We start from the raw sequence: 14,295 nt of genomic DNA, 5'->3' as shown, positions 1-14,295 counted from the left end.
ACTTTTTTACTAAATTCCTGGACGTTTCAATATCGTGATTTCTCAAGTTGCGTCGCACTGTATGTTCCTCCCAGCGAGGCGTTTCGCGTGGCTTCTTTTTGTTAAGCCAGTACAGTCATCGTTTGGTGCTAACACTAACATGAGCATATGCCATGCATTTTTTAAATGTGCTTCTTACCGTTCCCTTTCCATTCTGGTGAACTTGCCACTATCTAGCATCAACAAGTTCATAGACCAAATCTGCATGACATGAACCGGGCAGCGTGCGCTTTCTGCTACCCACCGAACGTCGCAGCCTCAACGCCGTAGCAGAAATCCTCCTCCCGAAAGTGCTTGCTACACACCCGAGTTGTAACCGATGGCTGCTTGCCGGATCTAAGTTTGGCAATACAAGCTACACGCAGCTTCGTGGCCTGCGAGTACGTGTGAAGGCTGACACCGGGCTTCGTTGCGTACGCGTCCGGCCCTACGGTACCGGGCAATAGCCTAAGATGTCGGACGCCTTCAAAGGCAGTCACCACCTATTATAGCGCTTTAGTGTAGTAGAGCAGACACCCTAAACGGGAAAACATCCCCACTTAATCAGAACTGTAGCGCAGGTCGGACTAAACGTTCGTTTTCAGCTCGCTTCGGCGCTTCCGAAGGAGACGACGCGCGTCCTCTGTGTCCACGTGATCCCTCATACCACGTCACGCCGACGGTGGCGCCAGCTTTTCCAGCAGTGGAACTCGCCCCCAATTGGCCGGCGCTCCATGACTGTCTGCTCCGAAAGCGGCCAGTCGTCAAGACGCGCCAGCGCGGTTGCGAGCGACTGCCTGTCTGCGCTGTATCGGGGACAATGACAAAGTACGTGTTCAATAGTTCGCTCGTCGTCGCAGTGGTCACACGCAGCACTGTCCTCCCATCCGATGCGGAAACCAAACGACTTCGTAAATGCGACACCAAGCCATAATTGGCAATGTACCGTTGTCTCGGGTGGGGATAGTCCATGTGGAGGTCCAAGTCGAAGACAGGAGTCGAGTCGATGTAGACATGTGTGCCGCAAACTAGGTGCGTTCCACAACGATTGTGTGGCATCGTTAGCAAGCACTCGAAGTTTCGCTGCTGCATTTGTTCTGGACAGCGAGATTGGTTTCGCCTTCTTCATGAGCAGATCGAGCATCTTCATCGGCACGTTCGTTGTCCATTACGAGTGGCTAGGGAGCCACTGAAATGTGACGTCGTGCTCTCACTCGGCGAGGCGATGAAGGAGCTCTCGGATTTTTAGGTCTAGTCATTCGTAGGCTCAACGGCCTAAGGCGGAAAGCAAGCAAAGTAGAGCTGCCTTGGAATCACTGAATACACTTCATTTTTGAGGCGGTTCCTCACGAATTATGCGAACTGCGCTACTAAGAGCAGCAAGCTCCGCGGCTGTCGATGTCGTCTGCTGTGATGCCTTGAACGTCAAGGTGGTGATCAGTAGTTACAGAATGGGCGCGAAGGAAAGGGAAGCGCAGTCGAGGACGGCAGAAAACTAGGTGTGGTGATCAAATTAAGAAATTTGCAGGCGCAAGTTGGAATCAACTAGCGCAAGACAGGGGTAATTGGAAATCGGAGGGAGAGGCCTTCGTCCTGCAGTGTACGTAAAAAGAAAAGTGCTGCTGCTGATGACGATGTTGTTAAATAAACGTGAAATCAGGATTATGGTCTCTCGCTACATTGCTCGATGGTTATTCGCATTGACATCGACCGTCATCGTGGATTTGTTATGCCGTAATTTTTTCACATACTATTCTAATGTCCTTCTCGCACACGCAGCTTACATTTCACCAACGGCACGGATATCACCTGGCACCACTGGTAAGGCATTAAGTGTCGCTCGCCTAAATGTGCGTACTTCCACATTTTTATCTCCTTTTTCCGGTCACTTAGTTGTAGAACGAAATAGCTTTACCTACGACGTAGCTCCCATCACTCGTTTATGCGCATTCACTGAAGTATCGGTGTATCTCACTCATTAAGTATTATTATTTTGTTTAAGATTTGCTACAATCCTAACCATAATGTGTGTGGGGTCTTTGAGGAAATAAAGTGAAAGTGGATGTCTCTATTCAGTTTCCTTTCACATACTCAGCATAATTAAATGCGTTTTTTATTCACAGGTTGTGGATGTGCACACACGCCAAAAACTAAGTGCCCACCAGACAGGTGAGATCTGCTACCGCGCGCTGTCTATGGTGAGGGGCTATTACAAACGACCAAAGGAAACTGCCGAGCTTTTCGACGAAGAAGGATGGTGTTTGTCAGGTATGCCCACTGTTACGAATAACTCTGTACTTTTCACTCCCTGTAAGCATTTTCCAAAGAAGATGACTGCCTGTGCGTATTTTCATCGGGTGAAGAGGAAAGGAGACGCGGCGTGCCTTTCCTCCTCTCTAGCTTGTGCGAGCCGGCACGGCGCTGCTTGAATGTGTCGCCGTCGTGTACGGCGGAACGATTTTCGAAATTTTTTAGCTGATTGAATGTGAAATTTATGTGATGTTGTCATTTCATCCAAGTTCGTCGCGGAACTACGGCGCAGGCTCTCGGTGCAGCTTTAACTACAATATGTGGAAATTTCTCTTGTGCGCGCAAACACGCGACGTTAATGAACAGCCGCGGTGTGTGTACGTGTTAACTATTTTTGCGGTATCGGTTTTTCACTTGACGAAGAGAACCGGCGTCTGTGAATTTCAAGCGTGAATTGGAAAATCTTATATCTGATCGTTTGGCGTGGGAACTAAAACATAACAGAGTACATGCTCTTCCACGGCCAAACCAAAGCAACACCAAAACATCTAAGCACCAATCGTTATAAAATACTTGCGTCAGCGACCGGCCCGGTTCTCACGCATTTCAAGTCTAGCACATTTTAAATCACTGTATTCTAGCCTCCTGTGTGAGGCTGATGAGGTTGCTCAACACAGCGATCAGTGCGGTTGGTAAACCAGCATGATTGATACACGTAGGCTTTGTGCTACGCCATTGCCTTTTTGCCGTGTAAAGTAGTAATTAATATCGGAAGGGGATCGCATAAAAAAGTTACATAGGCACTTAAGTCTCCTGACGTGCATTGAATGCGGAAGTATTCTTGGCGTATAGACTATATCGATGTTCATGTCACGTGAAACTGTCAAATGACGTCACTACTTAGTCATGTGACCTTGCAACTTAAGGTTCTTGGTCACGTGACCATGTCACATGACGTGATCACTTGGCCAAGTGCTCCCGTTGGGCAGTCAGTTTTCTCGTTGAGCCACCCATTTTTTGTGGGTGGGCCAAGTCGATTTTGGTCGTGGGCCAGGTCAGTTTTTAATGTGGGCCAATTGACTTTTCGAATTATGCTAAGTCATTTTGGGGGGTGGGCAAAGTCAACCGTGGGAGTGGGTCTCGTCTATTTTAAACGTGGGTCACCTCAATTTTCCGGTTGGACAAAGTCAATTATATTGGGGGTGGGCCACCTAAATTTTGGGGGTGGCCAAGTCAATTTTGGTAGTGGACAAGGTTTTGAATGTGGGTCAACTCAACTTTCGGATTCGGCAATGTCAGTTTTGGGGGTGGCCGACTAAATTTTGGGGGCGAGTAAGAAAAACGTTATTTCGAATCAGAACGATTCGTGTACGGCGAGTTAGTGGGTTGGGGCACCCGCCGAGGTTACGGTCAAGAGTTGTCTCCCGGCGGCTTCCTTGGCTCGCTGGACTGCCCAGTTAGTCTTCCAGGTTCGAGCTGAGCAGCGCGAACCTGGGGTGGCCCAAGTAAAATTTGGCTTTCGACGAGGTCGGTTTTGAGCGTGAGTCAAGCGAATTTTCGAATTAGGTAGAGTCAAATTTGTGTGTGTAGGCCAGGGGGGTTTTCATTGACATTCAAACGCGACATCATCACTTGGTCACGCTTGTTTTTGGTACCATCGGATGTTAACGCCGAACGCCAGATTTTCCGCTTCATGGGGCACATAATGCTTTCGCGTTAATAATCCGACGGCTATTTGTGAGGACACAAACACAGCAAGACGGGTGAGTGCGTTGTATAGAGTACGGGACGAACAAGACAAAAAAAAACCGGCAGAGCTCGTCTCACGATGTCTATCGATGGTATTGCGAATAGCTATCGGCATTTAACACATCTACGCATTTAACATGGGTAGTTCTCATTCTCATCCTTTCGTTGCTTCGGCTATTTGCGACATACTCAGGTATCGTCCCACTTTGGTGGGGCACTCGCTTGCCAAGGTAGCCCATGGAGGCATGACGTTGACTTAATGACTCTGCCACAATGACGATCGAACGATGAAGAATGTATGATATCGATGTCACTAGGACGGCGTATGACGACCACCGCGTGACAACATCGAGATGTCGCGCCTTAAATTATGACGATGGTGTATGACGACAACTTGACGACGACGGTATGACGACAACCGGATGACGAAGCGGGAATGATGACGATGAAACGACCAGGACGGCATCACGAGGACGGTATGACAACGGATGCATGATAGCGCCTGTGTGAAGACGAAGCAATAACGACGGTGGTAGACAATGGAGGCATAATAAACGATTGAATGACGGCTGCATGATTGCGATAAAATGACGAACAAGGAGTGACGTCGATGCATTGACAGAGGTGGTACAGACAGCTCGCTGGCAGCCAGCTAGTTCCTGTCCTGATAGGAAGTCACGTGGGCTGGGATCCCAAGAGAACCCGAAGCTGCCCGAAGTTCGCAAAATCGAACGCAGGGACAACTGGCCGCGGAATAAACGTAAACATGCTACTAGCATGGCAGCGCAGGGAGTCCGGAGAGCGGTAGGTGCAGGCGGCTCATTTATGCGTTGTCAGCTTGAAAATGTTTGGTTGCATTCGGGGGTACGGTCACTATCGCAAGATTTCACGCGACTTTATATACTTATCATGTAATTATACCGCTTTTGTATTGAATAAACTGATTCCGATTCTGCACAGGACGCTCACTGGGCCCGTTAATTTTTGCACAGCGCCACAAACGGCCTCCGACGCATCCGATGCCAAGTCGCAAAATCGCGCAGAAGTGACTTATCCCCGAAAGCCATCGCTCGAGGGTACCTGTGTGCACAGATCACGTCGCCCACGGGCGACATCGATGAGTTGTCGTTATGAGAACACCCTTAAAAGCAGGGATATCGGGTACGTCTTATACGCATAACATTTCGTGCCGACCTGCTTGGTATTCGATTTCAGAAAGACTGTTCCGGCTGATTGTGCTTCCCTTCTGCCCCCGTGCTGAAGCGGCTTGCGCATGAAAGTGCACGCCACCTGCCACCAGCGAGAAGTTTAGCCCCAAAAACTATATCGGTCGCCATCATTAGAGCAATAAGGTAATGTTCCTCTGGCGCCATTACTCAACCGTTCATTCTTTTAACATCAACGGCCTAGTTAGAATACATCGGTTTCGAGCTGCCACCCAAACATACTACGAAGAGATGGAGAGAACGCTGGCTAGCTGCGGTGCTTCGCAAAGTGCACAAAAAGGAGATATCATTGGATATGCGCGAGAGGTGTGAAAAGGGACACAACAAGAGAAAGATGAACCGGAAAGGCACCGCAATGTGGTTGAATTGAGCGTCTACAACTTGCGCGGAACACGATGCAGATAGCATGCACGCGTGAGAGCGCGGCGAGCTGTTCAGGGCCAAGAAAAGGACTTCACGGGACGCAGACACACATAAAAAAATATCCGGCGATTACAATAATCCATAATGCGAAATTTTTGCGCAGCTGTATACCTGTTTACAATTCGCGAAATATTGAGGCAACGAATTTGAGACCGAAATCACCGCAAAATCGAAGAGGCCCGGTGAACCAACAGCGTGACAACGATGGCATGACTACAACGATACGACGACGACGGCTGCATGACGACAGTCTGATGTGGAAGTTACAATGATGACGACGGAGCGAACATTACGTCATCCGACGAAGCTATGACATCAAATGCATGACAGCGACTGTATGACCACGACGGCATGACAACAGCATGAGTGCAATAGCATAGCAACTGTATAATGACAATGGCGTGCCGATGAGTGTATCACGAAAGCTGTATGACGACGATGTGACGACGACAGCATGACGACCGTCAGATCACGAAGCTGAAATGACGTAGATGGAACGATCACTACGGCATCACTACGGTGGTGTGACAGCCAATGTATGACGACGATGGCGTCACGTGACGACGAAGGCATGACGAGTGGTTGGATGACAAAGCTGGAATGACGGTCAAGCAACGACTACAACGGCGTCACGACGCCGAACACATACCTAGTGAGCCAAGATATTAAACAACTTTAGCAACTGGGTCGGGGTGGAAGGTGTGACGAGGACGCATGACGAGACTAAAATCACGGAGCTGGAATGACAACAATACAACGACCACGATGGCATCACCGCCATGAGCCTAGTGGCCCAAGCAGGAAGGCAACAAGGGCCACTGGGTCGGCGTGAGAGGCTTGATAGATAGATATATCGATAGATTCGCATTAAAAAAAGAAAAATTGTTTCCCATTCGTACTTTTCCAGAAGAAAAAACTTGGAGTACGCTTAAGCTACGCCTTTAAGAGCGGAACGCGATAGCATTCAAAGATCCCTGGATGCTTATCAGGCTTTTTAAAGACAATAGTCTTTCTTGGCCTACCTAAACGCGAAAAAGTCTGTCTGTTACTTGATTCAACCGCCCGGCCAAAACCAAGCATGAGGAGAGGAGGTGCACAGAGAGAAAGAAAGAGAGATAGACACGCAAAAAGCGAGAGTAACAAATAAATAAATCAAACTTTCTTTGCGAGGCGGGATTCGAACCCGGGTACCCACGGTCCGAGGGTCATAACCACTAGGCCCCATAACCACCCATGCTTGTAACAGAACTTGCTATGGGCGAGAGAAAGAGAAAATGAGAGCGAGAGACATTTAAAGAAAGAGAGAGAGAAAGAAACACAGATAGAGAGAAAGAGAGAGACAGAAAGAAATTAAAAATGAAACGCTGCAAATGAAAAAAATCAACGCTTTAGAAATGGTGTCAAAGAGACGCTGCGTGTTAAAGTGACACTAAGAGAAACAGGAAGTCCAGCTGGAATAAAAGAGGGAGCTTCCGGAAAGCATGCAGTTTTTGTTGGGTGCAAAGATATGAGTTATTAGCGGAGAAATTCGTAAACAAAGACCAAATATCTCTTCCTCAATTTCTCTCACCCCAGAATCGGCGCTGAAGCAATGTCTTCACGAATTTCATTGCACTCAGCGAATCAGAGGGCGTCATGATACGTCACCGCTTGCGTAAGCGGCCGAGGGGCTCGCTCCATCATATGTAGGCAGCATGGCCGCTGCGTTTGCGTTCGCTGCGACTTTTGCTAAGGTGTTCTGTCGCCGCGATGGATACCGTTGCTGACGCTGAACCTACCAACGAAGAGCTCGCCAGGCAAGCAGGGCTGCATTTGAGCGACTTCAGTGAAACAGAGTCCGAAATGATCCTCCGTACTCGCGCGGTAGATGTTTCCGGGTACGATGGCGCTGAGCAACCGGGCGCGCCGACGGAAAGCGAAGCCTCGTTTTCGTCGACGGAAGGTGAGGCGGCCGGTCCGCCGGCGACCATGTTCCCCACAGAACAAGCGTAGAAAGTTGCGCGCGTACTCGGTATGGTTTTTTGTGTGTCTTTTTTAAAGACATTCAGCACTCACCGAGCCGCCAGTTTGCTGCTGCAGGGGCATCAGTAGGAGATTCGATGAAGGCGACAATGATGGGACAGCTGCTCCAGAAAGGACTGGCCTCTGCGGCACGCCAAGATACTTTCCGAGGGCAGGATTATATACATAATCCGAGGGCGGCAAATGCAGAGAGCACACCATCGGTTTCTCTGGCTCTTTTGCCGTTTCATCATCGGCAGAGCACTGAGCCATTGCGAACGCCGGCGCTCATCGTGCGGCACCACATGAAAGGACTCAGTCGGGTCAACACTGTCGTTGCCCCTGAGCAAGCGCCTTGCGCCGTTGATACAGCCCTCAACACTACACACACGAGGCATTTTCTGGCTGTTTCCCGCGAAGTCAACGTTTTTCGAGCCACGCAACACGCAACCAAACACTGCAACACTGAAGAGCGGAACAGGCGCGCGCAATGATGCATGGAGCAAAAACGAAAATACGAAACTATCACGACCGCATGTAGCCGCCACGCCATTTATTCTGATTACTTATTTAATTTTGCGCTATACTTGTACGTCCTAGCTTGAAACAGCTTTAAAAGTTGGCAAATGCTGTTTATGTACGTTTAAGGTGTATTTCATCTTGCGTTTTATTACCAGCGATAAATCGCTCTCGACCAATCCCGGCTGGGCTGCGTTTGTGATCTCCGACAGCACGACCGTGTAGTGCAGGAAATTCGAACGGAAGTCAGCACCTATCCTTTAGTCATTCGCGATTTTCTCGCTTATTAAGCCTCTGTTCGCAGTAAGAATGGTATGTCTGTGATCGTGATAGGGTAATCTACCACTAAAGCTGAACTTGCGGTTTTTCTTTAGTGTCGCTTTAAAAACAAGCAGACTGAATCCGCGGCTCTGTAGCCGGCTTTAAGCAGGGCGAACGCGGGAAACTTGAATTGAATTCCGCAAAACCTCCATCGCCTCCATCAAGGGAGGAGTGAGAGGGGAGAGGAAGGGCGTAAGGGGTGGGAAGGGGGAGAAGAGAGGGTGTCACGTATCAGGGGTGGCAGAAGACTATCGTCTTTCGTCGTCTTTTGCAAGCGGATTTGAAAGCAAGCGGATTTGTGGCCAATTTTTTCTCGTATATTCAAATTACAATCCGACGTCTGTAAGTTGTGATTAAGTCGTACGTTACAATTTTTCTGGCAGATTTTACTTTAAGAAATTCAATTTTTGCTCACTAACGCCTTGCGCCACGGGGTAGTGCGGGATGATGTCGTTCGGTATGATTATTTCCGCCAGACGCCGGTGCTTACGCCGACGCCGGATTTTCTGCGATAAGGGGCCCTTAACGCTATCGAGTGAAAATTTCGCCTGATCCTGGTGCATGCTTCGGCCATGCGCTGTATAGAACAAAAAGATTTATAACCCAGCATCTACGACTGCTTCAGACGCTCACGCGGTCCGCAAAATGTGGCTGGACCACTCGAATAGTGTGATTCATACTGTGTGGTGTGCTGTTATTGCTAACCAAAACTAATTTCTACTTGAGCGGAAGCCTTGCCCAACAAACGCAGTAGTCGGGCAATGTGTCCACAGATAACATTTCGAATGCTTCTCATAGTAAACAGCACAACGTATTCCGTAGCGGAATGGTACCCACGCTGTTGGGATCGTCATATGCTTCGTAACTAATCATTGCAGCTAAACGACAGCTTAAGGCTACAGTGAGAATTCTGCAATAAATTCATATTAGTAAAACTCATTCTCAGGGACGCACAACTGATCCCGAGGCTCATTGTAGGCAAAGAAAAAATTAAATTATGGGGTTTTACGTGCCAAAACCACGATCTGATTATGAGGCACGCCGTAGTGGGGGGACTCCGGAAATTTGGACCACCTGACGTTCTTTAACGTGCACCTAAATCTAAGCACACGGGTGTTTTCGCAATTTGCCCCTATCGAAATGCGGCCGCCGTAGCCGGGATTCGATCCCGCGACCTCGTGCTCAGCAGCCCAACACCATAGCCACTGAGCAACCACGGCGGGTTCGTTGTAGGCACAAACACGCCCGCACACATCGCGCTGGGTGCTTGCACACGCCTAAATACCGCAAGATCTCCGTCCACGCTGACTTAAATTACTTCAGTACGTCCTACAGTGCCATTTTCTACGCAGAAGACGCCACTGCGTAATTGACCGCGCGATGCCAGAACAACCACCAGAAACAACCGCCGAGCGTATACTTAGTTACTTTCAGATATAGCGCGGAAAAGCACACACACACACTCACAGCAGCGCCCGTCCGTGTGTGTGTGTGTGTGTGTGTGTGTGTGTGTGTGTGTGTGTGTGTGTGTGTGTGTGTGTGTGTGTGTGTGTGTGTGTGTGTGTGTGTGTGTGTGTGTGTGTGTGTGTGTGTGTGTGTGTGTGTGTGTGTGTGTGTGTGTGTGTGTGTGTGTGTGTGTGTGTGTGTGTGTGTGTGTGTGTGTGTGTGTGTGTGTGTGTGTGTGCTTTTCTGCGCTATATTTGAAAGTAACTATGTTAGACCAACTAGCCCAACAGGCGGTCCTTCTGGAGCGTATACATACAATACCGAACGCTCGCTCACGCCAGCATGCCGACTGTTTCGCGTTTCACGTTTAGCATCAAAACCATGAAGTACATGAAAAAAATGGGCTATCCTTCTGTCTCCTATTATTTGCTCCGTTCGTTTTAACCGTGCGCCGCACATCCTTCTTAAGCTATGCACCAACTAGCGCAAACATAGTGTCCTGCTAAAAGAAGCATTTACCACCGAAAACTTCGAGCACTTTAGACTTTCATGAATGCTGCGAACTTCGAGCTTTTGGACTCCACTCACGCGACTGTTGTGCCCTTTTGCAGTACGATCTGCGCCCACAAATGTAAATAAGGAACACATTTACCGCAGCAAAACAAATGCCACAATTAGGGGTGTGAGAATATTCGAAACTTTCGAATAACAAATAGAATAGTTTCGTATTCGATTGTTATTTATTTATTTATTTATTTATTTATTTATTTATTTATTTATTTATTTATTTATTTATTTATTTACACAATACTGCCGGCCAGTAATTTGGCTCTAGAAGAAGGGACTACAAAGGATACATACAATGTAACGAAGATAAACAACAACAAAAATCAAGGGAACACAAAGACTGTAACAATTTTCAACCAACGAAGTTTACAATGTGAGACTCGAGTGCATTCATGAAATCAGCGGATTCAAAAATCTTTCGGGGCAAAGAATTACATTCAGACACCGTTCGTGGGAAAAAAAAGAGTACTTGTGTGCATCTGTTCTAGCGAAAATTAGCGACAAAGAGTATTCATGGCTATGTCTAGTTGTCCTTGTAGTTAAAGGTTTTATACAATTGGGAAGTATTCATTTAGTTTTCCCTGCAAGACAATTGTGAAGAAAACGAAGACGACTAATTTTCCGGCGAACCTCGAGAGTCGGTACATGATACTTCTGCATCAATAGGGATGGCGAATCGTAGATTCTATATTTCCCCCAAAATAAATCTCATTGCCTTTCTTTGGACTCTTTCGAGTTGCAAAACATTCTTCTTATAATGAGAATCCCAAACTTCAGCAGCATACTCTAGTTCTGACCGAATACATGTATTGTAAGCTAACATGTTGGTACTAACTAGAGTATGTTTATGTTTTCTTTTAAGGAACCATAGCTTCCGCAGGGCTGATAAAGCAATGTCCAATATATATATATATATGCTCTGACCAAGCAAGCTTATTAGTTAGTCACACCTAGTACTTATATTAGGAAACTTCTACTACAGGCTGGTTATGGAGTTGATAAGAAAAAGAACTAGGACATTTTTTCTTTGTGACACGTAAAAGTACAGTTTTCTCCGAATTCAGTGCCACGCCCCAGCACATACACCAATCATCGATTGCCAAAAGAGTTTTTTGCAACAAGAAATGATCATTTGTGGATGATATTTTTTAGAAAAACAGCACAATCATCAGCAAACATTCTTATGGATACATCATGAGGCACTACGTCCACCAAATCATTAACATAAATAAGAAACAATAGTGGACCTAAAACACCCCCCGTGGAACGCCCGAGGTAACAAATAGCGCTCTAGATGGACAATGATCAATTTCCACAAACTCCTTTCCATCGAATAGGTACGAGGCAGTCCACTGAATAATGTACAAAAGTAACCCTATACACTTTAATTTATTCAATAATTTTCCATGAGGCACTCTATCGAAGGCATTCGATAAGCCTAAAAACAGAATGTCGATTTGATCGGACTGGTCAAGTACACTCGATATCTCGTGTAGCATCGAAATAAGCTGTGTGGTTGTAGATAGACCCTTTCGAAAGCCGTGCTGATGGGGAGACAAAATATTGTTTTTAATAACGAATTCCTGAATAAAACTCAAGACAATATGTTCCAAAACCTTGCAACAACTACTACTAACAGAAACAGGACGGTAATTTTTAGGAAGTGGCCGATCACCGGCTTTATCGACAGGCGCCACACGGGCCATACGCCAGTCAGCTGATACGACACCAGAAGTTGACAAGTTAAACATTGTGGTAAAAAATTTTGAGATTTGTTGAGTGTACGCCTTATAAATGCATTTGACAGCAGGTCCGGGCCAGTGGACTTCTTATCATCTAGCTTCAATAGCATGGCAAGAACCCCCTCACTTGTTATATGCAACTCATTTTCTAATACAGCAGAAACATTTGGCAGGTTATATTTGTCACGTATTGAAAAAACAGATTGAAAGTACTGATTAAACGTCTCTGCAATAGAAGTTGGGTCATCCAGAATATCATTGGCTCTTCTAATGAAATATTCAATATTCGTAAATGCCAATATTTTTCGAATACTTTTCGAAAACTTCAGAATGTGACCTGCGCCCAAATAAACATAAAATTGGAGCAAAGGTACAGTAAACTTTCCCCCCCGCGGGTATACTATAAAAATAAATCATAAGAGCTTGCGTAGTGGAGCAGGCTAAGTAACTTAGGTAGCCATACTTTACAGGCTGTACAGCAATGTACAGTAATCACTCCCGCTCTCTAAAGAGCCAAATGTATGCGTAGAAACTATCCGATTGCTCCGAATGCTCCATTTGTGCTTTTAATAAACAACGCTTCATGACGTACTATGTAATCACAGCAACGTGCAAACTTTAACAACACTGGGATGTCAACATGATTTGATATTAATTGTAATAACCGCTATACATTATTCGAAAACTATTCGAATACTATTCGATATTCGATTCGCGTCTTGTACTATTCGATTCGGTCTCAAAAATCACTATTCGCACACCTCTACAAAAAAAATCGTCAGAACCCACCTTACGATTACTATCGACGGTAATCCGGTTAGCATTGAATCAATACAGCGACACAACGTATTGCCACCGTCGAAAAGAATTATATATGAGGCATGCGCTGCAGCTGGACTGCTCTTTCGCGCTTCCCTAAGAAAACTCGGGGATATCTAGCGGTGCCGCCGGGAAGCCTGCGCTTGGCGTCCGAAATGCATGGCGCGCCGGCGCGTGAGAACGCCGAGAAATGCGAAATGCAGTAACCGTGCTCCCCTCGCGCGCTTCTTTCTGGGCACACTGCGCCATCTGGTGGTGCTGCAGCGAAGTCCACTCGCGGCCTCAGAGACAAGAAGCGCGACGCACCGGGGCGCGATGTTCATTTCGCGAGATGTTCATCGATGGGCATTCATGGTACAACTCGCTAAAGCGTCGCCGTCAAAGACGTTCGTTGAAAAGCGTCACATACCCACCGCATTTGTGGCATGACCTGCGAATGCGTTACGATGCTGTCCTTGGGTACCCCTTGTGACGTGGTTGCGATTCGACCCAGCATCGTATAAATTTAATCGATCTTTTTTCTCACTGTAGCGCGGCACATACCTAATTTCCCAAGTTAGTGACAAAGATGTTCATCGAAAATCGGCACACAACTACTCGCACATAACCAGTACCGCAAGTAGTAATCAAAGACGTTCATTGGAGAGCTGCACAGACTGAATGGCACACTGCTTCAAGTCGACGTCAAAGAGTCTTCGAACAGGGGTACCTACCCAGTCCTGCGTCTATGCCGCCAATGTCGGCATGAAAGAAGTTCATTGAAGATCACCACGTATGTACACGTTGTCATGTACTTAGTGACGTAACTTGTTCAGATGGTTGTTTCGAACCCTGTTACCTAAGCGCAGAGGCTCGGTGAGCTACCCGTTCGACCACGAACTACCCAGTGACCCAGGCAGGTAGGAAAGCGGATAGGTACAAACATACATAGGCTCATATCCCCGTAACGTGCGTAACGAAGCCTAAGAAAAGTATCCAAGGCAAAACCACAAATCAGGCAGTGACATGGGTTCGGCCTCGTTTGAAGTCAGAGAAGAGCAGAGTAAAAATAATTTTGAAGAGACTCAGGAACATGGACCAAAATAAATGGGCGGCTAAAGTGCACAAGCATCTGCACTTGATATGCGTGGGCACAGAATGGAGGAAGAGGTCAAGAAAGTTGGCTACCAGGTAGCGGGTACTTGAAAGTGTAAATAGAAAACCAGGAGTTATCA

General features: G+C 47.0%; 1 protein-coding gene across 1 annotated transcript in view; it reads left to right on the top strand.

The window, feature by feature from the left end:
* Window positions 1–14,295, top strand: part of LOC119449029 (uncharacterized) — a 198,601-nt gene that overhangs the window by 149,066 nt on the left and 35,240 nt on the right. The window contains exon 8 of the mRNA XM_049666616.1: window positions 2,142–2,286. Coding sequence (XP_049522573.1) covers window positions 2,142–2,286 — 145 coding nt within the window. The remainder of the gene's footprint in view (window positions 1–2,141; window positions 2,287–14,295) is intronic.

This window comes from Dermacentor silvarum, chromosome 4 (assembly GCF_013339745.2).
Source record: "Dermacentor silvarum isolate Dsil-2018 chromosome 4, BIME_Dsil_1.4, whole genome shotgun sequence".
Classification (NCBI taxonomy): Eukaryota; Metazoa; Arthropoda; class Arachnida; order Ixodida; family Ixodidae; genus Dermacentor; species Dermacentor silvarum.
This window is presented reverse-complemented; position numbering and strand designations above follow the sequence as displayed.